Here is a 24825-nt window from a genome sequence, read left to right as displayed (position 1 = left end):
CAATTTTTTGTTATTTTAATATAAAAAAATGTTTATCAAATAAATTTTAATTTTGTAACTATAAAAACTATTTTTTAAAGGTCTCTAGTTAGACTTCATAAAAGCTTAAAACAAAACACTACCGCGTGACTTTCTTTAAAGAAAACAATAAAATATTTTGCAATTTTTCACACACGCACATTCATTTTTAATTTATGTTTAATACATTTTTATATTATTTAAATTATTTATTCTTATATTTGCACTCTTTTTTATCGAATTATTGCCTTTTGTTGTTTTTTTGCACTAGAAAAATATGACAAATCAAAAAAGAAAAAACTACAACTACTACAACCACTGCTCAACAAAAAGCAAAAAAAGACACGAAAAAATGACGGCGACATCTCTCGCACAAAAAAAAAAAACAACAAAAGAAAAAACTTGCAATGACAAGAAAAAAGCATTTCACAGCGAATTCATCACTTAGAAAAAAAAAACCCGACAAAATTATTTGCTCCTTAAATTTTGCAAACTATTTTTTTGCTAAAAATTCCTCAACACACTCTTGTTCTCTTTTAATTATTTATAAATATTTGCAAACATTTTATCGGTTTTATGTTTTTTTTAACACTACGCAAAAATGTTAATTCTTTCTCGGGTTTCTTTTATGCACTTTTTTTATAAGAGGCTTTTCTTCTTTTTTTCTTGAACAATTTAATGCCGCTGTTTGTTTCTTATGCAATTTAATTTTAATTACGTTTTAAATTCTATTGTTTTATTTAATTTTTAGCACTTGCATTATTATCAATTTTAAGCATTAATTTTATACATTTTAATTACTTTTTAAATGTTTTACAAGAGCGTTTTGTTCTTTAGTTTTGCAAAAAAACAAAATTTCATCAATTCGCGTCTTCGTTTTAGAAAAATGAACTAAAAATGCTTTACAACCGCTTCGTGCTTTTTTTATTTCTTGCTCTTCATCATGATTGTATGTGTGTGCGTGTGTGTGTTTGAATTCGTCGTGACATTAGTAAACTTTTCGATGCTGTTGTGTTGTGTCTGTAAAACGTAAGAGCATTGCCAGCAGTAAATTTTATTTGAAAGTTTATTTTTCTGGGTTTAAATAAAAATGTAGGGACATAAGTAGCTTTGTATACAAATTTAGCTAATTACCTCTTTTTGCGAGTTCAATAATAATTGCATAGTAAACATTAAATATAATATATTTTTCTGGAGAGCCAAATAAATGTTAATTCGTCAGAAATTATAAAGTTCATTAATTTTTACAGGAAATCATATGAAAGACTTTTAAAAGACCCTTTAAATGTCCTATTAATAATGTATGTGCAATTACAAAGTATTAAAACATTAAAAACTATTGTTTTTCAAAGAAATCTTTGGTTCTTTCAAATTTTTATATAATAAAACACAAAAATTTAATTGTTAATTTTTCTTAAATAATATGTAAAAATGTATGCGTTTTTCCATTATTTTTTGTTAAAACAACCGTTATTATTCACAGTAAATTGTCAATTATATATCCTTAATTGATGATTAAACTTACTGTTTGTAAAAAGTAACCAAAATGAAAAATAAATAACTAAGATTGGCGACATAACTAAGATTGGGGACATAAGTCAAAATATTCCTGACAACACTGCTCTATTCAAAAAAAATTATGTTAATATTATGTTACATGGCGCCATCTACGTTTCATTAAACATCATCATTAAAAGCGGCTGAGACATGTTTAAAAAATTGCGTCATCTGGTAGTCAGTATAAAATTAAACCAATTGAAGAAAGTGTCTTTGATAAGCGTAAATTTACTTTTAAATGAAACAAAGATGGCGCAATATAACATGATATTGTAAAATACATAAATTGTAAGCAGCATGCAGATGTCTATAAGTTTCCAAAATGCCAAATCACATTTATTGAAACCACATAGATATTTTCACAAATTGTCACTCGGTGACACATCTTTCAAGTTGCTATGAGTGTTACTGCGAGTAAGCAGAGTTGGCTGTGCGTTTCACACAAACACATGTATTTCTTATGGGACTTAGGCTGCTCCGTATCCCCCTAGGGCCACTTCAGTTTGACGCAGCACATATGAAAAAAATGATATTGCGCAGCACTCTGCTCTCTTCTGTCTTTTCGAGAGTATTTATTATTTTCTGATTTCTTTAAAAGGACTTTAAATTTTGAAAGAAAGAATAATTGTAATTATTATATCTTACACCACTATAGTGGGGAGGGTATTATACTTTTGTGCTGATGTTTGTAACATACAAAAAAGTATACCGATCGATTCAGAATCATTTTTTGAGTCGATTAAGACATGTCCGTCCGTCTGTCCGGCTGGCTGTCCATGTAACCTTATGCGCAAGGTACAGGCCGCAATTTTCAAGATAATTTGATGAAATTTAGACCAAGCATGTTTTTTTTTGGCACAGGGACGAAGCATATTGAAAATGGTTAAAATCGGTCCATTATTTTACCTAGCCCCCATACAACCGTATCTCCCGATTTGAACTTTTTATGCCATAATTATGTCAAATATTCTATTATCACTCTAAAAATAGGCACAAATAAGTTTTATATAAGTATAAATGACACTGCAGATTTTCGTAAGGATCGGCTCTTATTTGACCCTAGCCCCCATACAAACCCCCTTCAAAAAATCTCTTAAACGTCTTAAATTGACTTGTAACCATTTGTATCGCAATGAAACTCAACAAACTAACTGTTATTTAAAAATATATCCTTTTCCCAAATTTACCGAGGATCGGTCCATATTTGACCTATATCAATAAATTGCTTGAATATTTTGGAATAATATTCAACATAAAAGTTTCTTTATAAAAAGTAAAAATTTTAAAAATATACTCATGGTGTAGGGTATTATATGGTCGGCCATGCCCGACTATACTTATATACTTGTTTTTAGATACAATTGGGTTTGGTTTAGTAGGTCAATGGGTATTGACTGTAAGAGGAGAATAACAATATTCTTACTAATAAGTTTAAAATACCAGAATAAAAACATAGAAAACAAGTAAGATATTATAGTCGGCGAGGCCGACCGACTATAATATCTTACCGACCTTTGACAAAAATATAATGTGATTTAGTTGCCGTTTATTGTAGGATAAAATTGTGGACATTTAAGTGAAATTTTGATGGAGGCTTTTCATGGGGGCTAGGATCATATGAGGACCTATTATTATGGATTTCATGAGGGTCATCAATTCTTGTATAGATCTTGTTTTTGCAGCTTTTTGTCGAGATGTGAATATATTAAACATAATTATGAACTTAAAAGCCCTATTCGGCGGGTTCAGTTATATGGGGGCTAGGTAAAAAATGGGACCGTTTTTAACCATTTTCAATAGGCTTCGTCTTCGGTACTTAAATGGCTTAAAAATTAATTCTTGAGAATGATTTAAATGTGGTGAATTAGGAATCAAATAAAAAGCACATCCCTCCTACGACAAGCCTATCACTTATTTAGGTCTTTTTCAGTACTTCCATGAAGTAAATTCTACTTCTTTTGCGCTTCTTTGAAATAATACACATTATTACATACTTATCACTGTTGTCTGCCATGCCTAACTATAAATTCATAGTTGATATGTTTTAATTTAATTTTTTTTAAATTTAACGAAATCCAAAATTGTATTCAAAATTCTGGAATATCGTATAATTATGCTCATATCACCGTTATTTATAAACAGACTTTTATCTGATATAAAAAATCAAAATTCCCGAAAAAGTATAAGCTGTATACAAATTCACATTCAACTACATTTACATAAATATTTAATAGTAATTATTTAGCCGACTTCATTAGATTACTGATTAAAAAAAAAAAAAAAAAACAAATCTACAGGTGTTAATTATAGGAAATTGTAGATTAAACAAATAATAATAATTACATACATACATACAAAATATAGCAAATTGAATAACATGATAAATGAAAAAAAAATGTGTGACAAAATTTAAGAAAATAAATTTAAAGTAAAATACTTACTTTGAGGTTTCTTTGCGCCGTTCATATTTATGGCCGTATTTAACATGTTACCAATTTTCGTAAAACTAGACTGACGCATAAATGTGTTATTGTGACGTGGTGGTAGTGGTGGTGGTGATGCTGGTGGTGGCGGTTCTGGTTCGGGAACCGGACTCTGTCTGCCCCAACGACCCATTTTAAAAGGGTTTGAGGTACTAGTTGTTTTATTGGTGTTGGGGCTAACGCTATCGCTGCTGCTATTATTATTGTTGTTATTATTGTTAATAATACTTGAGGTGTTGTTGTTGTTATTTATATTGTTGTAGGACGCAATGTTGATAGTTTCTAAAATTATAAATTTAAAAATAAATTATTAAATTTTGATTGCATTAGCTAAATTGAAATGTAAAAGTAAGTTATGATATACCCTTCATGTATGACACCCTACACCTGGGAGTTGTATGTAAAAAGGTGTATTATTTTTATAATAAAGCATTTAAGTTGTTTTTGTTTTAATTCTTACATATTTTTACAATTTGTTGACAAATTCCATTTTAAGAGTAAATTGTGGGTTATGATTCAACATCTTACAGTATCCAAGTAATCTATAGAGTTAAGACTTTAAAAACAAACTTGGACTAGTGTCCTGATCTATGAACTGGTAGGATAAGCAGTTGGTCTACCCTTGTGGTAGGATAAATAGTTAACTTGGGAATGTCCGCCCAAACTGCAGGGTTAAAACCACTAACCTAATAGTAAATTATTACATGAAATTGCTGGTCATGTTTAAACAATGTATAGAAGATGCGACAAACAAACGGCTAAAATTTGCAATTTAATATTAAGTATTTATTTACCATTTATTTTTTTGTGGTTAAAGATTTATAAACATTACACATTTATATGAAAAACTTGGTAAAAAACAACACATGTTTTAAATATTGTTGAATTACGCAGTATTTACAGAGATATTATTCAAAAATAAAAACGCGCGTCCTTTCACATAAGATTAATTTTATTAATAGATACATAAAATATAAATGTCAAATATTTACAGAGTTGTTATATAATGAATAATAATAAAAGTTGCCAGATAGTTTAGAAATTCATTTTCATATTCCAACAAATATTTTTACAACAATTTTTGTATAAATATTTAAAACATTTTAATCTACATATTTATTTTATTTGTTTAATAAATTTATTTGTAAGAAACGAGATGAAAACTTAAATGTACACATTATTTATGTAATAATTAACATTTAAGTGAAGAAATTAATAATTTGTTTTTATTATTATTATTTTTTTTTTTCGACGTTTGTATGTTGTTTTTTATTTAGTATAAACTTTTAATGTATTCTCTGCTCTGCTTTTAAATTTCACACAAAATTATAATACAAATATTATTTCATACAAAAAACACATGTATTATCCGTGACCAACCGCAAATGATTTTTTATCAAATGGAAAATTTGTACCAAAAATTCTTTAAGACTTATATTTTTTGAATTTTTCATTAACTTTTACTAGAAAAATCTATCATTTGTCGTAATGGATTCCACCAAATGTCTTCTTACATTGTGTGGCTTTTTGCCATATTGTCACTTAATGTGTCCAGAACTAAATTTACAGAAAATCTATCTATGTTAACTTATCTGCGGCTTCAGGACATAAACCTCACACTGCAGGATTCTATATATATAGTTGAAACGAAAAGTCGTCTTTTCGACTTTTTGCATTTTATGAAAAGTCGACTTTTAGACTTTTTGCATTATATGAAAAGTCGATTTTTAGACTTTTGACTTTTTTCATTTAGTTAAAAGTCGATTTTTCGGCTTTTCGACTTTTTTCATTTAATTAAAAGTCGATTTTTCGACTTTTTCCGACTTTTTGACTTTTTCCGACTATTTTCGACTTTTTGTCTTTTTTAGACTTTTTCCGACTATTTTCGAATTTTCTACTTTCGATTATATTCGACTTTTTCCGACTATTTTCGACTTTTTCCGATTTTTTTTCGACTTTTTTAATTTAATTAAAAGTCGATTTTTCGACTTTTTCCGACTATTTTCGACTTTTCGTATTTTTTCGACTTTTTCCGACTTTTCGACTTTTTTCGACTCTTTCCGACTTTTCGACTTTTTTCGACTTCGATTTATAGAACCCTATTTCATATATGTATGAATATATAGCGACTTTGTTTGATCCTAAGACGACGTAGCGTTCTTCGTTATGTTCATCTGTCTATTGAGAAGACGATAAGGCTCAAATAGAAAAAATTGTAATTAGTCAGCAAATTATCTAAAGCATATATCCAACGTTTGTGGTTCGAATCATATTTGATATCGGTATTTTTTCAAAAGACGTCGATTTATACTTTTAGGTAAAAACTAATCCAATAAAGTACTATAACATAACTTGTTATCAAACTTGTTTACGCACTGAGTAAGCCCGATTTAAGCCTGGGAAAGTTGGGTAAGCACACTTGTAACCAGTAATTTTTTGAACCTCGTTGAACAAAAATAACAAGTTATTCACCCCAAAAGTAAGTACTTTCACATTGCTTCAATATTACAGGCCTGCTTACCTGATAAGTAAAGTTTTTCCTGGTTATATAGAAAAATTTTTAATTATTCCAAGTCCTTAAGTCAAAACCATAAAGCTTTGGTGGTGGGTATATACATTTAATTAATTGCACTGAATCTACCAGTTACAAAAGTAACGGTTGTCTCAATAACATATTGTTGTTTATAAATATTTACCTTTGTAAATATGTATGTATGTTTATCATAAATATTTCGTAAACTTTATTTTCATTTACAGTGAGGAGTAAATTGGGGAAATAGTTAATTTTTACATAATAAATAAATCCTCAATTTAAGTACAGTGGGGCAATTTATTAAATATGTTCACCTGTATTTGAAATTAATGTTTTTTTACAAAAATAATAATAATAATAATAAAAAACATTTTGGATCATGTACTCTAATAATTTTTTCGAACTATTGTATATTTAAAATTCTAAAAAAATAACACATCTCTACAGAATTTATCCTTCACATCAGGTTTTTCAGATAGATTTCATAAAGATTGAAAAAAAACCCAAACCTTTTATGGCCATATTTGAGACGACATAACATCTCAGAGATGTCGGCTTCGTTCTGATGTCACTGACATCAATAACAAGATTGGATACTGATTGCAAACGCTTTTAATCCTCATACAGTAATCGAAGATGCCTTAAGATATGAATACACGGTTGTTAGATCTTACAACGTTAGCAGTAAAATGAGCAGAAAATGTCTAATAGCAGTGTCATCTTACAAATTTTGTCTTGTAATATAGTCAGTAATGCTTTTTCTAACAACATTGCAAAAGAAAAATTGTAAGTTCGGACGATTCTTATACAATTTCTGAACATTTTACTGACAACGTTGTATGATCTGACAACCGTACTTTTAGTATAATTATTTAGAATTCAGACTTTAGATTGAGAACTGAGCAAGCCTAATAATGCGTAAAATTTTTAAAAAACTTTTTTTTTTAGAAATTTCTACAAATAATATCTTTTCATATCCACAAGGCATTAACTTGTTTTGATTTTAGTATAACTTTGTACGTTTTTTTCTTCAAGATCTATCGCTATTGCTAAACACTTGTGTAAATAATTGGAAATCTAGAAACGACGTTTTATTTAGCTAAATAATTTTATTAAACTTCAGCAATATAGTACATACATATGAAAACATCTGGATTTAGTAGTAGAAAATGTAGAAGATTAAAAGTGTTTATTTGTTTTATTTATTATGTCTCTAACAAATTATTAACTTAATTATTTTATTTAACGGTTAATTAATAAAACATGGTTTCAGTGGACGAATGGACCAGATAATCAAGGTTAAAAGCTTATATATTAACAACATCATTTACAAAGTTGTATGACATAGAATAATTACTTTGAGGTTCGTAGGAAATCAATACAAAACTATTAAATCCAAGAGAAGATCTACATTTTTACTACATAAAAGAAATGTGTATTTATCTAGTATCTTCCTTAACAAGCTTTATTATCTACATTAAGGGGCTAAATTACGTTAATCGAAGTTTTTTTTCGCAGTAAAAAAAAAGGAAAAAAATCTATTTTTTTTGTCTGACACAATTTCCATTTAATGTTGCACCCACTAAAATAAAAGAGTCAATGTCATTGTTAATTTTCTTATTTTTGCATTCTAGAATAATTTTTGTTTGTACAAAGAAAATAAGCCAATTAATTTCTAAATTTTTTACACACTATTCGTTTCACTTTTAATGTCTTAAACTTGTCGACTTTTTTGTCTACAATAAGTAGCAATACTTTGAGGTTGCACTTGACCTGTGGTAACCATGTCATATGTTTGATTTTGTAGATAGTTGAATTATAGACGGTGTTGTGAAGGAAAGGGGTTTATAGTACCAGTTCTGTTTGACCGATTTTCATTTCAGATCGATAACAAATATCTCGAGAAAATTTTAAGTGTCTCTAATACATAGAAGGACTTATTTGTCATAAAATTTGTTCCAATACTACGAGATTGGACACAACGTTTAGTGGCCATGTACATGTCATCATGCTAAATATTTAAAATTATAAAACTTTTGGTTACTATAACTCAACTATGTTCACTGTAACAATATTTCGTTATCAAAAACATATAATTGTTATTTTAATTTGAGTATGATTGACTGAAAAATAATAAAAAATATTATTATAAAATATTTAAACTGTATTTAATCATAATATGATATTTTTAAATAATTACAATAACCATAATAAATTTAGACTACAATCATAATTTTAACCATAATATGTAGCTCTTAGAACATGGTTATCATGTTTTTTCTCTGCGTATAGTAAAGGAGAGCACACAAATTTAAACTAGGTTTGTGGTGCACTCATATCCTTAAAAATCAGCATGAAAAGGATAAACGTTAGTCATTCTTCACCAATGAGGAAAAACTAATGTAAGTATTATACTGTTCATATGTAAAATATATGTAAAACATCTCCGAGCTTTAAAAAGGGTGCAAAACTTTGCTGATAAAATGCACCCATATTTTTCTGGGATTCTTAAATCCTAAATGAGTTTCTGCTTAATTAAAGTAAAATACTCATTTAAATTCAAAGTTAAAGCACACCCTACATACATACACATTTGTGGTTATGAATGAATTATTTTTCTTTTTATATGTATATATAAATGTCATTGTCTGTATATTATAATTAAATTATTTGAATATTGTGTAACCTTAAGTGTAGAAAATTTCCAGTCAATAATCAAGGTTATTAGTCTAATAAAAAATGACCTCAATTTCCCATCTTTTGTTTGTATCTCGTACAGCCAAAATTGGCATTTCAGCAGACTTTTTAAACTCTTTACCATCCCTTATAATAATTATCCAATTGTTAAATAAACTTTAGGGGAAAGCAGCGACAAATGATGTAGCAGCATTCGTGTAACAAACAATAGAACACGTGTGGTGGCATCGATAAACTGTTGACTAAAATATATTGGCACGTTAAACATTGTATTTTGCACGAGATCCAATGTGACTAGAAAATTTCAAAAATAGCATCATACAAAATACATACAAATACAAAATCACAACTAGAAATTAGCATAAAAACATGCATATATGTATGTATGTTTATTGGACAAATGAACAGATTTTCTTGGCATACACCTTCACAAATGTTTAAAAAAAATATGCACAAATAGAATATATAACATCAAATGTATGAATATATCTTGCAGTGTTTGGAACCATATTTGAAATAAAAAACTTTGTAATTTTGGACGGTAAAAAATTCTCAATAAACACTTATTTTGTTACAAAATTAGTTTTTTCGACATACCCTACTGTTATATCTATCTATATATTTTGTATCCATTTTTTCTGGCAAATAACATTTAGAATCTTCAATCTCCAAGGTTTAGGGGCATATTTTAATACTTAACATTCTATATCAACCGGTAAAAACCTCTTAACGCCGCTCCATGCTTTCAGACAGACCAACGGATATAACTTTTATCTAAACCTCTTCAACTTAATAAAAAAAATATTAAATCCATGATCGATAGTTATTCCTAGATCGCCTTTTGCAAGTCTACGAGCAATATTTGGATGTTGTATTCAAATTGGTGGGGAAGAGGTTATTTTACACTTATACATAGAAATATTGGTCTACACCCAACTTAAAGAATACTGACCGACTTTCTGAGTCGATTAAGATATGCCTTTCTGTCCGTATGTTCTTTGCCCGTCCATGTTAACCTTGTAATCAAAGTACAGTTCGCAATTAATTAGAATACATTAATTAGATGTTGCAACTTAAATGCTGCTGGGTTTTTAGAAAAACGTACATCACAGATCTCTTAGAAATGTTTTAAAAATAAAAGACACTAGTTTAAATGACATAAATTGTGAAAAATGTTTAATTAAAAATACAAAATTTGTTTATATGTATAAACAACATATAAAGTTTAAAACATTGTTATAAAAATTTTGAACATATTTCGAATCTACTGTTGTTCTTTCTGCTTAGGTTTGAGTTAATATCAATATAAGAATATATTATAGTTTTTCTATAAAGGACCTGTTATTCAATACTTATAAATTTTAAAAAGCTAAACAGTTTTTTTATGGATTCGATTTTTCTACTTTTCTACCACAGTATATTGCTTTCAAAAAGAATCTATTTTTGAACAAACGAGCTAAATTAAGTACATCGGAACATATGACTAGGTACTTATTTACAAATATATCTGGGTTGTATACAGGCGCGGATCCCCGAGGGGGGTGGTTAAAGGAAAAAAGAAAGGAAATGAAGATAAAAAATAGCAGAAATGGAAAAATTATATGCTTTCCAAAAATAAGAAATGATTGAAAATCACAGCAAATTTAACAAATTTTATCAGAGAAATTTTAAATATGATCCACAAACCTATTGTACTTACAACCTACATTAAAAATCGGAATAAACCGATCAATTGTATTTCTCTATTAAAGAATTCTGTATTTAAAATAATATATTAAAACAAAATTTTTATTGTAAAATTTCCATAAACATTTTTTTCTAATATTCATCTTCTATTTTTCAACTTTTCCCAATAACTTAACATCCTCATTTATAAAATCCCTTTAATAATTTCCCTGACGAATTGACATTTTCTCTACTAATAAATATGTATTTCCTTAAACGATTTCAGTTCACACTCGGCCGCTAGTTAAATCATACCTTCTAATCCGTCGTTCGTTTCAAAATTATACATTAAATTTAGTAAAAGTGTTTTAATTTTTATAAAATTTATAATAAATCAAGTGATTTAATGACACTTAATAAAATATACATAAAAATGATAAAAAATCAGTGTTAAAATATAGTTTTTTAATTAAAATAAATCGGCAAAAGAAAAAAATCATCAAGAAAAAATGTGTATACGCAAAAGTGTATTCTAATTGTTTTTGTATTTAGTGTTTCTTTAGCTGTTGTTGTGTCTTTTCTTTTTGTCTATTCAAAAGCCTTTTGCGCATTGGTATGTGTCAATTGTTAATTTGTTGGTGTTTGTAAAAGCTTTTGCATCATAAAAGAAGAGAATATAATTCTCCGGTAAAAGTAGAGCAATCAAAAAGCTATTGTTTTTGGAAGTTTTATTTCCTAATTAAAGTTAATGAAATAGTATAAATGAAACGGTAAACGGTTCGGGAAAGGTTTAAATAAAAAGAAAATAAAAATTATGTGTAATGTAATCAATTAAAATCTATTACAAAGGTTAGTTGAAAAAATATTTTTTATTCAAATTTATTATACTATAAATATAATAATTTTAAGGTCAACCAAAAAAATTCATATGAAATCTTTAAAAAATTAATTAAAAATGTACGTATTTAATAATTTTTCACTATTTTAAAAAAATTTTATTAAAAATATGTCTTAGTTCTGTTTTAGTTCAGTTCTAGTTCTGTTCTAGTTCTGTTCTAGTTCTGTTCTAGTTCTGTTCTAGTTCTGTTCTAGTTCTGTTCTAGTTCTGTTCTAGTTCTGTTCTAGTTCTGTTCTAGTTCTGTTCTAGTTCTGTTCTAGTTCTGTTCTAGTTCTCTTCTAGTTCTGTTCTAGTTTTGTTCTATTTCTGTTCTAGTTCTAGTTCTGGTCTAGCTCTGTTCTAGCTCTGTTCTAGTTCTATTCTAGTTCTGTTCTAGTTCTGCTCTAGTTCTGTTCTAGTTCTGTTCTAGTTTTGTTCTAATTCTGTTCAAGATACGTTATAGTTCTGTTCCAGATCCGTCTTTTTTTATTAAATAAAAGCATCGAAATCTAGTAAAGTCAATTCAATAAATACATATACCCTGCGAAAAAATTAAAACCCCCACTAACACTTGAGCTGTATCCGCATCTGTTTATATGTATGTTCAGATGTCTCTATATATGTAGGTATATTGACACCATCTGCTAAATTATTTTAAGGATGATTATTTTTGGGTTTTATTTTCCAACGAGCATATTCATTTCGTTCATTTTTGTATTTTTTTTTTTTGCACATGAGAAAAAAAGATCTTTAACAATTGTGTGTGTATTTCGATGAGGATTTGTTGTGGTGGTTGCTTTATTTGTTTATTTTAAATTTTTATAGCAGAAAATTTACATTAAACTGGTATATGTTTAAGCTAGTTTCAAAAGTTAAAGAAATTGATCATAAAATAATGAATGAATAGGAAACTAAAATGTTATTAGAACATTATCGCTCAAAACACTTGTTCTACATAAATACAAAAATGAATGGCTTAAAGCAGTCTATTCTTCAATTTATATTCTTTTATGAAGTATGAAAGGGGTTAGTTAACCTAGAATTGTTCCTACTTGTTTATATCTACGTAGATATACCTACAGTCATATGTATGTGCATTAGGGTGAACCATTCCTATGAAAACCAAATAAGGTACTAATTTTTCCACAGAAAATTAAAGTTTAATTAAATTCGGTCAAAGGATAAAAAGCTCTTTTTGAAGGAATGTTTCTAATTAGTTGTATGTAATTTAATCTAAATGTTCGATACGATATTAAGAGTTTAAAGACCTCTTATGTAATATCAACTTGCGTATATGTATTTTATTTGCAGGATATAAAAAAAACAAAAGGAAATATTTATCCTTTGATCCACTGACTGAAACATTGTTAACTTTAATTTTGGGACCTCCCTAATGTTCATATGTATATGCATATGAATTGATAACAAAATTAGACATATCCTTAACTAAATACTTTACACAAAAACAAACATATAATTTTAGAATGGAATAACCAGTGTTTTAATTAATTCTATATATTAGTTGCAACAATTTAAAGAAACAAGTAGGATTCATTTTATTTTAATTTTGATAAAGTAAAATTATAATTCTTTCTTGAAATATCAATGAATGAAAATTATATACATATCTAATAATGGGTTATTGTACGCCAAAATTTGTAGGAATCAATATGTAGTGATATTGGCATAAACGTGTTTATTTTGAGTGACAAGATTCAAAGTTGGTATTTAGATATTTTGTATCCTAAAACAGTTTAAATTTTTTCAGATTTAAAAGAATATAACTTATTCTATGACAAAGTTTGTATTATTTTAATGTTTCTAAGATGTGATATAATACATTTTGTTAAGTTTTATTATATATGCACAAGTTTTAGACGTAATTCCAGTTGCAATAAAAAGCCTTAATAATATTTACAGTTTTAAAAAGTCTTTATTATATCTAAAACCATAAAAGTTAAATTTTGTTATATTTACATATGATACATTTTTCTTTTTTGTATTCCAAATTCAAATCGCAAATCCACTGATGGCTTCAATACTATATACACATATTGTGCATTATTTTCATTAAAGATTAAATAGTAAACGTTCAGTGTGTAAACAATCAAATGTGTTGTATTCGGTTATATCGAATTATATATACCCAACATAAAAAACCTATGTCTATTTGTTAATGTTGGTTTTGAAAACCGGTACTATATGTGGGCTTTAACCATTAATATTTTCCTCATTTCATGCCATCGTTTACTCGTTCAATTTCATTGATATATGTATGTAGTTCAATCTTTAATAATTAAGAAAAAGTAAGAAAATTTTATGAATGAAACATGTAATCAAAAGGTTCATCAGAATTTTACTGTCCTCTTCATTCTTCTGAATAAGGCTTGCTTATTACAAGTAATCTGATCGTCTTTCATTACGTTCACCCCAAAGAATATTTGTTATTCCAAGACGCTTTATAAAATTCTCTTGACTATATTTTTTTAATTGAGGCCCATATTGTGTCGCATGGTTTTGCGTTTGCTGAATAAACCACCCATAAGTGGTTTATAGAGTTCCATCTCTTTAAAGCAAATAAATTCGTTCTTTAGTCGCTAGTGGCTGGTCTTAAATATAGAAGAACAAGAAGAATAGAACAAGGTCGTTTTGCTTCGCAGTTTAGAGCCATCCGTGTAGCACCGAATTCTTACGGGTATTTACTTTAAAGTTTTGCTAGTTCAATTTGCAATCATCTGGAAATAGTGTTTCATAGTACCGGTCATATTCTGTGTCGGGTAATTGATCGGACACGTCCGATGTTTGTATATAGCTCCATGCTCTATAAAGGCCTTTGATCAGTTCGCATTAAGTTAACATCCTTCTGATTATAAGAGACGCCTCATATATTGTATATTCAATAGACTTTGTGGAAACAACAAATTGTTTCCACCACTCAAAATTTATCTTGTTTTGTTCTATAATGATTCTCAAGATCTTTTAAGTCTAGCAATTAACGTTCATGTACTGGACCAAATTTAAAAAAAGGTACTTCTAAATAACAGTAAAGAGACGATTGCCTCCGCTCTCGCTTACAAAGGGGACACTAAAGTGACGACTGTCTTTATTCTCGTTTACAAAGAGTTTATTTGTGACGAAAGACCAAAAACATACGAATTGGAGTCAGCCAGGTGGTAAGATATAAATGGAACTAAAATTTAAAAATTTCAAGTGTCTGCTCTCTAGAATACTATGGGACAATAATGTGACGATTGACCTGAAAGATATAAATTTGAGTAAATCAGATGGTGGCATATTAGTAGAAAGTAATAATCATTTCTCCAAAAGATGTAAAATACCTACTCTCGGAAATACAAAAAAAACTACTTTCAAGAGTATAATCTCTAGGTTACATGAGGACAGTAAAGAGACGACTGTCTCCGCTCCCGCCTACAAAGAGGACACTAAAGTGACGAATGTCTTCATTCTGGATTACAAAGGGTACATTCGTGACGAATGACCCAAAACATACGTATTACGATCATCCAGGTGGTTAACTATTAGTGGAAATTACCTTCTTTTTCATATGCATTGACTCTTTGTCGAACTGCTGGGTTAATTTATGAAGGTACAGGCAATATTTCGATATATTACAAACGCACTGACAATGTCTATATACCGTTATATATTTCAATATAGGGTATATACCTTAACTTTAAATTATATCTAATTAAAATAAAATATTATCATATATTGGAATTAAATACTATTTAATCACTTGATCTTCATCAACTTCTGCGACTTTAGTATTTAAGCATATAAATTTAAAATAACTCATACCATAAAGTCTATAAAAACGTTTTAAAGTCCATTAATAAAAACACTTTGCAACTTTTTAACTGTTATTTAAAATAAAAAATAAAGCATGAGTATTAGTATTCATTATCTATTTCTAAATAGCTGTTATCTAATGTTTTTTTTTATTATCAATCTTTTTTTGTAATTATTGTTATTATTAACCTATAGTAATTATTGTCAGCTAATTTGTTTCATAGGAACGATATTATTGTTATAAAATATACTTTATTGCATATATTTGATTTCATACTTGTTTATAAGATTAAAAAAAATAAAATGATTTATATATTATTATATTTTTGTCTGTTGGAACACCTACACCTTTTATATGTAGATCAAAATATTATCAGGTGTCTAGTTAATATCATCCATCATCATCAACAGAATTATCTCTATGTATATTGTGTGTACGTATGTAAGCACTTATTTACATTGATATTATCACCGTATTTTATTTTTTTTTTTTTTGGATCTTGACAATTGTTTGTATTTCATTATGTTTCTTCTACATTTATTTTAAAGTAAATATATACATAAGTCCGAATCAGAAAAAATGGTGTTTGAGTTATACCTCTCAAAATATTCGTAATATTATATGATGTTACCCGGAATATTTAGGGTTTATTGTTGTCCATTCGTAAGCTGAACAGTCAAATAAAATATTCTAACGGGATCACAATTTGACATATTCAATTCAAAATTTTACCCAGCTTAAAAAAAAAACTCGGGGAACTATATTCAATAGTCTCTATCTAAAAAAATACAAGTTTTCAGTAGAGCAAAAAACTGTTTATTTCGCTAGGTCGTAAGGATTTTATTTTTACAATATATTTTTATGACCATATTCTAAATCCGTACATAATAAGAATTTAAAATTTTGCATTATTTTCAAAATTTTTCACAAATCTATACGAAAATTTGTTTACAACCTTCAAATAGTTTTTCATAGAAATATAAATTTTTTATTTGATTTAATATCAATAAATATTATATTTTGTTTAATTTGAAAACACAACAGATTATAAGGTTTAGGTACAAAATCAATGTTATATTGTTAAACACCGCAATAAAATTAATCAAATTAATATAATAATGAGCGATTTCTCGAAAACTATTAAACAGATTTAAATATTTTCGCGGATTTGTATTAAGTATGTTCAAATTAGTAAAAACACTTGTTTTGCAACAAAATATGTTGAGTCTGTCGATTAGTTTTTAAATCCATCACAAATGAAATTAAAAAAAAAAAATATTTTTAGTAATTTTTGTATTTTGAAAAGTTGTTTTTTATAGTATTTTAATTTGATAATTATCACCTTCGAAAATTATTCTGTAAAAGTATTAGAGTAAGAATGAATGTTCAGACTGCCACAGGCGACCATATGATGCCCACAACCCACTTGTGAATATACATATGTACTTACTTCAAATGTGATTTGTCTCTTTATAGTAAAATATTTGTGCTTTATTTATTTATATTCAAGCTATGGATGAAAAGTGTTTTAAAAATGCCTTTATATGGGCCGATCCCCGAATTTATGTCACCGTTGTTTATTAATTAATTTGAACGACGAAGTCAATTTCTGAGAGTAAATTTTTGTGCATGCTAGTGTCGATTAAACGATTTTAATCCGATTTTAAACTTTAGTAAGTATACCTTAAGGTAGTGGTAAAGAACACGTTCCTTGAAAAATCCTGCTATTCTATAATCTTAAACGAGCACAAACATGCTATATATTGTTCAAGTTCGAATATGTTTTTAAAAACTACTTCAAATTTAGTTAGCGAATTTGTTTAACGTCATAAGCATAAATTCTTTAATTCGATTAAAATTTAAAGTACTTGAAAACTTGAATAAATGTTTGACTAGTTAAAATTATGAACATTGACGATTATGTGAACATGAAATATTAGCTAGTCTAGTTCATTGACTTATCTATAAATTTATCTATTGATAAGTCTGTTGCCTAGACTAGTGACAAGTCTAAGACTGAGGTAATGTTTTGTCTTATATGTGGGCTATTTAGAGTCTAAATTTTAGACTGTAATAGTATTTTTTTATAGTTTATAAAACAAGTCTGTAATAAGTCTATTGTCTACTGACTAATATATGGACTATGTAGCCAATGTTTATATTATAGAAACAATTCTAAGCATACAAAATAACTGAGAACTGATTTTGTAATTACACTATATTATCGAAATACATATTCACCAAGTTAAAGAATTATTGTCATCTTAGGGCCAATCTTTATGGGAAGGATTAGGGAATAAATTAAAATTAATCTTCGAAAGTTGTTTTTGAATACCTACTCAATCAGCTAATTTTGTTTGCTAGTTTAAGCACCTAATAGAGGTGGTTTAAACTCGAGCAAGAAATGTAAAAGTGCAAACAGCTGATGCAAAAAAAAATTAAAACAATTTTTATTAAAATAAACATTAACATTTTCGATTTATCCATTAGAATTTATTACGAGGAATTCACAATATATTTTTTGTTTTAAATTTAAGCTTTCAAAAACCCGCTCTTAAAGTTTAACTGCCTTATTGATAAACATTTATTAAAGGTTTATAGAACAATTTTTTATGAATAAGAACCACAAACTTTCCCCCTTATTTAAAAGAAATAATTGTTCGCCCAAAACAAATTTTTATATATGTTTTTTTTTAAATTGTTTTTTCCACAACTAAAAAATTAAATTTTTTATAAATTTTCCTTCTTGCTTTGTTAAAAAGCCACAAAATATTGTTGTTTATAAAACAAATATTAAAGAAAAAAAAATAAATTAAAATAGTACAAAATAAGTATTTAGCAATGCCGACAACATGTTGTTAACCTCAAAAACCACATATGAACATAGAGATAGATCAAATACAAAACAACAATAATAATAGAAAAATAATAATAATAATAATAAATACAGCAAATAAAACAATAATAAAACCCAATACATATGGATGGCAGTGTGATATAGACATATATATGTATATAGGTAATATTAGGGCAATATATTTCAATCAGTGCAAAATCCAATTTTTTTTGTTAATTTTCATTTTTTTAAATGATTTTTTTAATATCTTTTTTGCTGTAAAATACAATTAATACGGTATATATAACTCTGTTGAAGAATTCAACTGGGTCCGAATTTTCGTATACGTGATAGATGATTTCATTATTAAACAAATATGAATGTATAGTCGGGATTAGCCGACCATATGATACTCTACACCAGTCAGTATGTATGTTAAAAAAGGGGGATTATTTTTTTTTAACTTTATTTCGGAATATTTTTACTTTTTTTTGGCAAAAAAAGAGATTTTTTTAAGAGGGCTTAAAGGGAAGTAGGGCAAAATATGGCCCTATCCTTAAAAATGTAGAATTTATGAGTGTTATGTAGTGTTTGTAAGTGAATTTTGACCTTTAAGTCATTTTCTGAAGGGGAGTTTGTATGGGGGATAGGGTCAAATGAAGCCCGATCATTACAGAAATCGGTAGTGTCATATAAAGTTCTATGAAACTAAATTTTGTCGACTTTTGTTAACATAATAGATCATTTAAATTAATTATAAGCCAAAAGGCCCTATTTGGGGGATACGGTTGTATGGGGGCTAGTCGAAATAGTGGACCGATTTTAACCATTTTCAATAGGCTTTTTTGGGCCAAAAGAAGCGTGTGTGCCAAATTTCATCCAATTATCTTGAAAATTGCGGCCTGTACCTTGCACACAAGACCAGACGGACGTACATAGCTTAATCGAGTCAGAAAATGATTCTAAGCCGATTGGTATACTTTAAGGTGGATATAGGATGAATATTATTGTATGTTACAAACATCAGCACAAACTCAATATACCCTCCCCACTAAAGTGGTGTAGGGTATAACAAGAAAACGTATCATTATGTACATATGTACTAACATATTAATATGTATGGAAAACAAAAACGTGTTTTTGTTACCCTTCTCAAAATTGATCTTGCTTTGTTTTATGATGTTTCCCAAAATATTTTAAGTCTAGCGATTACCATACGTGAGCTGGACTAAATTAAAAAAAGGTATTTTGGAATTATTTTATGAAAGGGATTTTAAAGCCGCGTTCAATGATGTATTTATCATAAATAACCGTCTGCTCATAATTGTCATATTCCAAAATATTAAAAATTTTAAGTTTTTTCACTATTAAAAATTAAATGGCTTCAAAAACCTTTTAAATGATATCACATATTCACCCCTATTCTGCACTTCGATTAAGTTTACGCATTCAGTTAGGCAATGATCGAAAAAAGGTATTTCAACAAAAAATTGTAAGGAAAAGAAGAAGCAATTCGATTTCGTTTCAATACTTTAGGATTGCGCGATTTTAACATAAAAAATCATGTTCTCCATACGATATTTTCTTGAAAACTGTCCAGCTCACGAATGGACAACAATTAACCGAAAATATTTTGGGTAACATCATATTATAGAACAGCGAATATTTTCAGGGGAGTAACTCAAGCGGTCGGTCTAATGTACATATATTTGTGATCAATATAAAATGTGTTTTTTGGATGCAATCAAATATTCGATAGTTTATATAATCCTGACTTATTTCTTAAAATTTTACACTTTTTAAAAAACCGACTACCCTAATATCTTTATTTAATAATGTACATTTTACTTGTAGTATTAACATGAAAATATTTGTGAAAAAACGCATAATGAATAAATTTCTTGTTCTTTTCCTTGTACTAAATTTCCTTTACTAAAAGGTTATATATGAGTCGTTGAGTTTTTTAATTCTTGTCTATTCCTTTTTTAAAAAATTTGCATAGATATAAAAAATCCTAGTTTAATTTAATTCCCCAAATGCGTCTAATTTATTAATGACTTAAATCGATTACTTCTTTCAAGTACATTTTAATTTTTATGATTGACATTAAATCTCAATTAATTAATTAATAAATACACACATAAATAATCTTAATTACTAAAAAAAACATCAATGACATACTCACTCACTTTCTTAAACAATTAATTGAAAACGATAAAAATCCACTAATTTATAAAGATGATGAAGAGAAGAACATTAATTAAAGATTTACACAAAATAGTTATAAATTGTTGTTATTTGATGTAATTTATTATTATTTCGGTTTTTATTGTTTGTTGTTTTTATTTTATTGTAAATATTATTAATAATTTTTTTAAATGACACAAATTGTTGTTTTTTTATTTGTATTTTTGCAATTTTGTAAATATGTTTATTTTAAATATTTTTTTGTTGTTTTTTTTTCGTATATCATTTGTGTACATTAATTATCATTATTTGTCTATTTGGTATTGAAATTTTTGCAGCTTGTCTATGTTTATTAAAAAAAATATATGTATTTGTATATATCGTAACGTAATGCACCTCGTAACCCCTCTGACTTTAATAGAAATAAGTATAAACATACATATTTTAAAACAATACAAAGAAGAAAAGAACCGAGTAATCCTGTACAAAGTAATTAATTAAAGTACATAAGCCGAATTTAAAGCTTTTAAGTTCTATTCTGTCAGACCAATGCCTTGATTTGGATTCCCAGCAGGGGCACTGGTATACATCCCGCAATAGGCACGGAAGATGCTAAGGTGTTACTAAATAACTAACTAACTAACTTACTAACCTACTAACTTACTAACTTACTAACTAACTAACTAAGTAACTAACTACCTAACTAATTAACTAACTATCTAACTAACTAACTAACTAACTAACTAACTAACTAAAAAAATTACTAAATAACTGACTAAATTACAAAGTAACTAACTAAAAAACCTATATTACGTTGAAGCGAATTCGTGAAACCTTTTATCTTTTTGTAGCTGAAACAGGGATGGCAAAATTGGTACGATGGTACTTTTTTTGATACTATTTGATGTGCAAGAGTACCGTGATACTACCGACTCTTATTTGATACTTTCAGGGCTACAATCTCAATATCCGATTATCGTTTAACGGGTAGTAAATCTGTCTGTTAAAATAATTTTTCTACCCTACACCACTTTAGTGGTATATGAACATTACTTCATATTCTCCATCACATTTGCAATCTGAAATATTATGTCCTGAGTTTTGAGAAAACGCGCAAGAGTGCTTTAAATATAACATTTTACAAAGTACAATTTCATGGTAATATTTGTATCGTCGCTATGAGATACCATGCATTTCCTGGGAAAACTTCATCAAATTATATCAAAGGTGTTAACATTGAGGGACGGACACCATATCAACATATAACGCCCATTCCAACTTTAAAATGTAGGAACATATTTCAGAAATTACAAACTAAGAAGGCTTTAACTGAATACTCTCCCAGAGGCAAGGTTCACATAATATGGGTACCAGCCCACTCGGGAGTAGTCTGTAACGAAAGAGCGAATGTAATAGCTTTAAAGGGAAGGGAGCTCATGGCAGTTAAACTGACAAACGCAAAACCATTCGGCGCAACAAAAGCTGAACTAAAATATGGGTGAGAGAATCCCATAAGACCTCTTGGAATAATGAAACAGTGGGTAGAACCACGAAAATCCTATGGGGTGTCCCTAATGAGAGCAAGACAAAAAATCTCCTCAAAATGAGCAAGTCTGAAGTTAGTAAATAGTACGTGTTCTGAGTGGACAAACAGGATTACGAGCACATTTATGCAAAATTGGACGTGCGGATTCAGACGTATGTAGAGCATGTGGAGGGGACAGTGAAACTCTGGAGCACTTTCTTTGCCACTGCCTGGCATTCGTCGAAGATAGATCCAAGTATCTTGGAAGTGATGTTATTCCGGAAATAACATTCCAGACTAACACTGATTGGAATAATTCATTCAGTTATTTTTTGTTTCATGATAAAGAGCGCACAACAGGCTCGATTGTGGCCTAGGTGCATTTTTTCGGATTTGATGTAGTACACATCCTCCTATCAAACTAACCTAAGTACTTTGATATCCAAAAAAGTACACTCTGAAATATTTTTTGATACTGAAACAAAATCTTTTTTCCATCCCTGAGCTTAAAGTATGTGTAATAATTTAATTAAAATAAGATTACTGTTCTTTAGCAAAAATCGAATTACAATTTCGAAAAAAAAAACATTTAGGTTTTTTATATATATGTAATTGGAGGTGGTCCAGCATCATCAAGAATATTAAATATAAAAAATAAATTTAAGTTTCTTTTTGAGTTAAAACACTTTTGGAGCACAATTAATGATATTCAGCTTACATACTTACATATGTACATACTTTTAAATATCAATATTTTTTTTTTCAAAAAAAGTCAGAAGGGTTAACGGTTCATTCATTTTCTTTAAAAGGATTGAAAAAAAATCATTTAAAGCAAAAAAAAATTATTTCGTTTTAATTTGTTTACGAAAAAAAGCTTTATTTGTTTATTTGTTTTTAAATTAAGACAAAAAAGGTGACACTGAAAACAATTGTTAACGTATGCATTTATTTATTTATAATTTCTTGTGTTGTTTCAACAGTGATATTTTTTTTTTATTACTAAAAAACATGTGTTGATTATATTTATTTTAAAATAATTTATTTTTTATTGTTTATTTAAAACATTTCCTTTATTACACTTTGACCGCCAAAAAAAAAACTAATAATTTTATTATTCTTAATATCTAGGTATTCCCAATATTTGAATTGTCCTTCATTAACAACAACAGCAACAAGAAAAATAAACGTCTTCCTCTTGTTTTAGCATATTCTCTTTAAGTTTGCATTCTTAAATAGTTGTTGTTATTATTGTAATTTTATGTCATCATTATGTTGTAACGAACCCAACAAACTAACCGACCAAATTAACCATATGCACAATACAATTAAATATTGCAAGCAACAACCCCCCTTCCCACCTCTCTCTCATTGCATATTTATCATATTTATTCGCACTTTAAATTTCTTTTTTTTTTGTTTATTATTAAATAATTAATGTATTGTTTTTATATATTTTGTCACTTTTTTTATTACCATTTAAGAGCATCACATTTAGCAATAATAAATAAATATTTTTGTCTTATGATTTTTTTTAATATTTTTTCTTTAATTTGTTACTATTAGTCACGATGTTATTCGTTTCGCGTATTGTAGAAAACTAAATTATAAAAATTTTGAGTAAAAACAACAATACGTGTTGCGTATATTTCTCATGTTGTTTTTGTTTCTGTTGCTGTTTTCTTTTTTTGTGTTTTGTTTGTTTTTGTATACATACCCTTACTTTACTATCGAGAAAAAGAAGCAGTCAAAATGTAAACACCCAGTTGGAAAAAATTAAGGGGGGGGGAAAAGGTTTACTCAACAATCCTTTAGAAAATTTAATTTTTTTGGAAATAATTCGCTAATATTAGAGATATCGTTCTTTTTATGAAATTTTAAGAGGTTGTCTCTGATTTTTACACATATCACCATTATTTGTTGATCGATTTTGGAGATTTTAAATCGATCGATCGATTGGATTTTAAATTGCGATCTTTTTGAGAACATGTCTGATAGAACTTTTCAAGATTAATATACCAAAGTTATCTGGAGTCTTCAGAAAATTGATTTCTACTAGTTGTAGAACGAGTGAAAACAGAACCACTTCATTGGAAGAAAATGTCAAAGAATTATAAATTTATAAACATATTTTTATCGAAATAGAAAACGCGTTCAAATGTATATTTTTGCATTCAACTGAACTACAAGATATTAAAGAGATATCTAATTGAATGGTACCGAGAGAAGGGCTGCTTGTAAAGTATATCCTATCAATTTTTTTTTTAAAAATTGCTCCTAATCTTAATAGTTTCAAACAAAAACGCTAAAAAATAAGTATTTGTTTATACGTTCTCTATAAAACTTCCCTGGAACTAGTTCCGATGTTGACGAATTCCAACAAAAATCATTGATTAAGGAACTAATTCCAGAAGAGTTCCAAAAAACGAGTGTCGACTCCATAACGCTTCCTCAGAACTAGCTCCGAAGGTGAACTAGTTCAGGCTAAAATCATGTGTTCTAGAACTAGTTGTTTAACTAATGCAAATTTTTCTGGGGTATTTTATTTTTCATTGATTATTTATAATAATTTATCACAGGTTAATAAGACATTTTTTCATACAAAATTTGTTTAATAACCCTTTATTAAATTGTTAAGA

The 24825-nt window shown here is 28.0% G+C and overlaps 1 protein-coding gene across 6 annotated transcripts in view; it reads right to left on the bottom strand.

Annotated features, from left to right (window-relative positions):
- LOC111690390 (protein phosphatase PP2A 55 kDa regulatory subunit) overlaps positions 1-20837 on the bottom strand; it is a 39697-nt gene extending 18860 nt beyond the window's left edge. The window contains exons 1-2 of one of the 6 annotated variants that reach the window (XM_023452859.2): positions 20663-20837; positions 4017-4340 (exon numbers count right to left, since the gene is read on the bottom strand). In XM_023452859.2, the coding sequence (XP_023308627.1) occupies positions 4017-4191 (175 nt within the window). In that variant the 5' untranslated portion in view covers positions 4192-4340; positions 20663-20837. Of the gene's footprint in view, positions 1-736; positions 974-4016; positions 4341-20662 lie in introns of those variants that run through there. The other 5 variants (XM_023452858.2, XM_023452860.2, XM_046949627.1 and 2 more) reach the window with 5 other exon arrangements.
- Positions 20838-24825: the final 3988 nt, after the last annotated feature.

This window comes from Lucilia cuprina, chromosome 4 (genome assembly GCF_022045245.1).
Source record: "Lucilia cuprina isolate Lc7/37 chromosome 4, ASM2204524v1, whole genome shotgun sequence".
Classification (NCBI taxonomy): Eukaryota; Metazoa; Arthropoda; class Insecta; order Diptera; family Calliphoridae; genus Lucilia; species Lucilia cuprina.
Note: the sequence above shows the minus strand (reverse complement) of the source record. Positions and strands in the feature narration are given on the sequence as shown.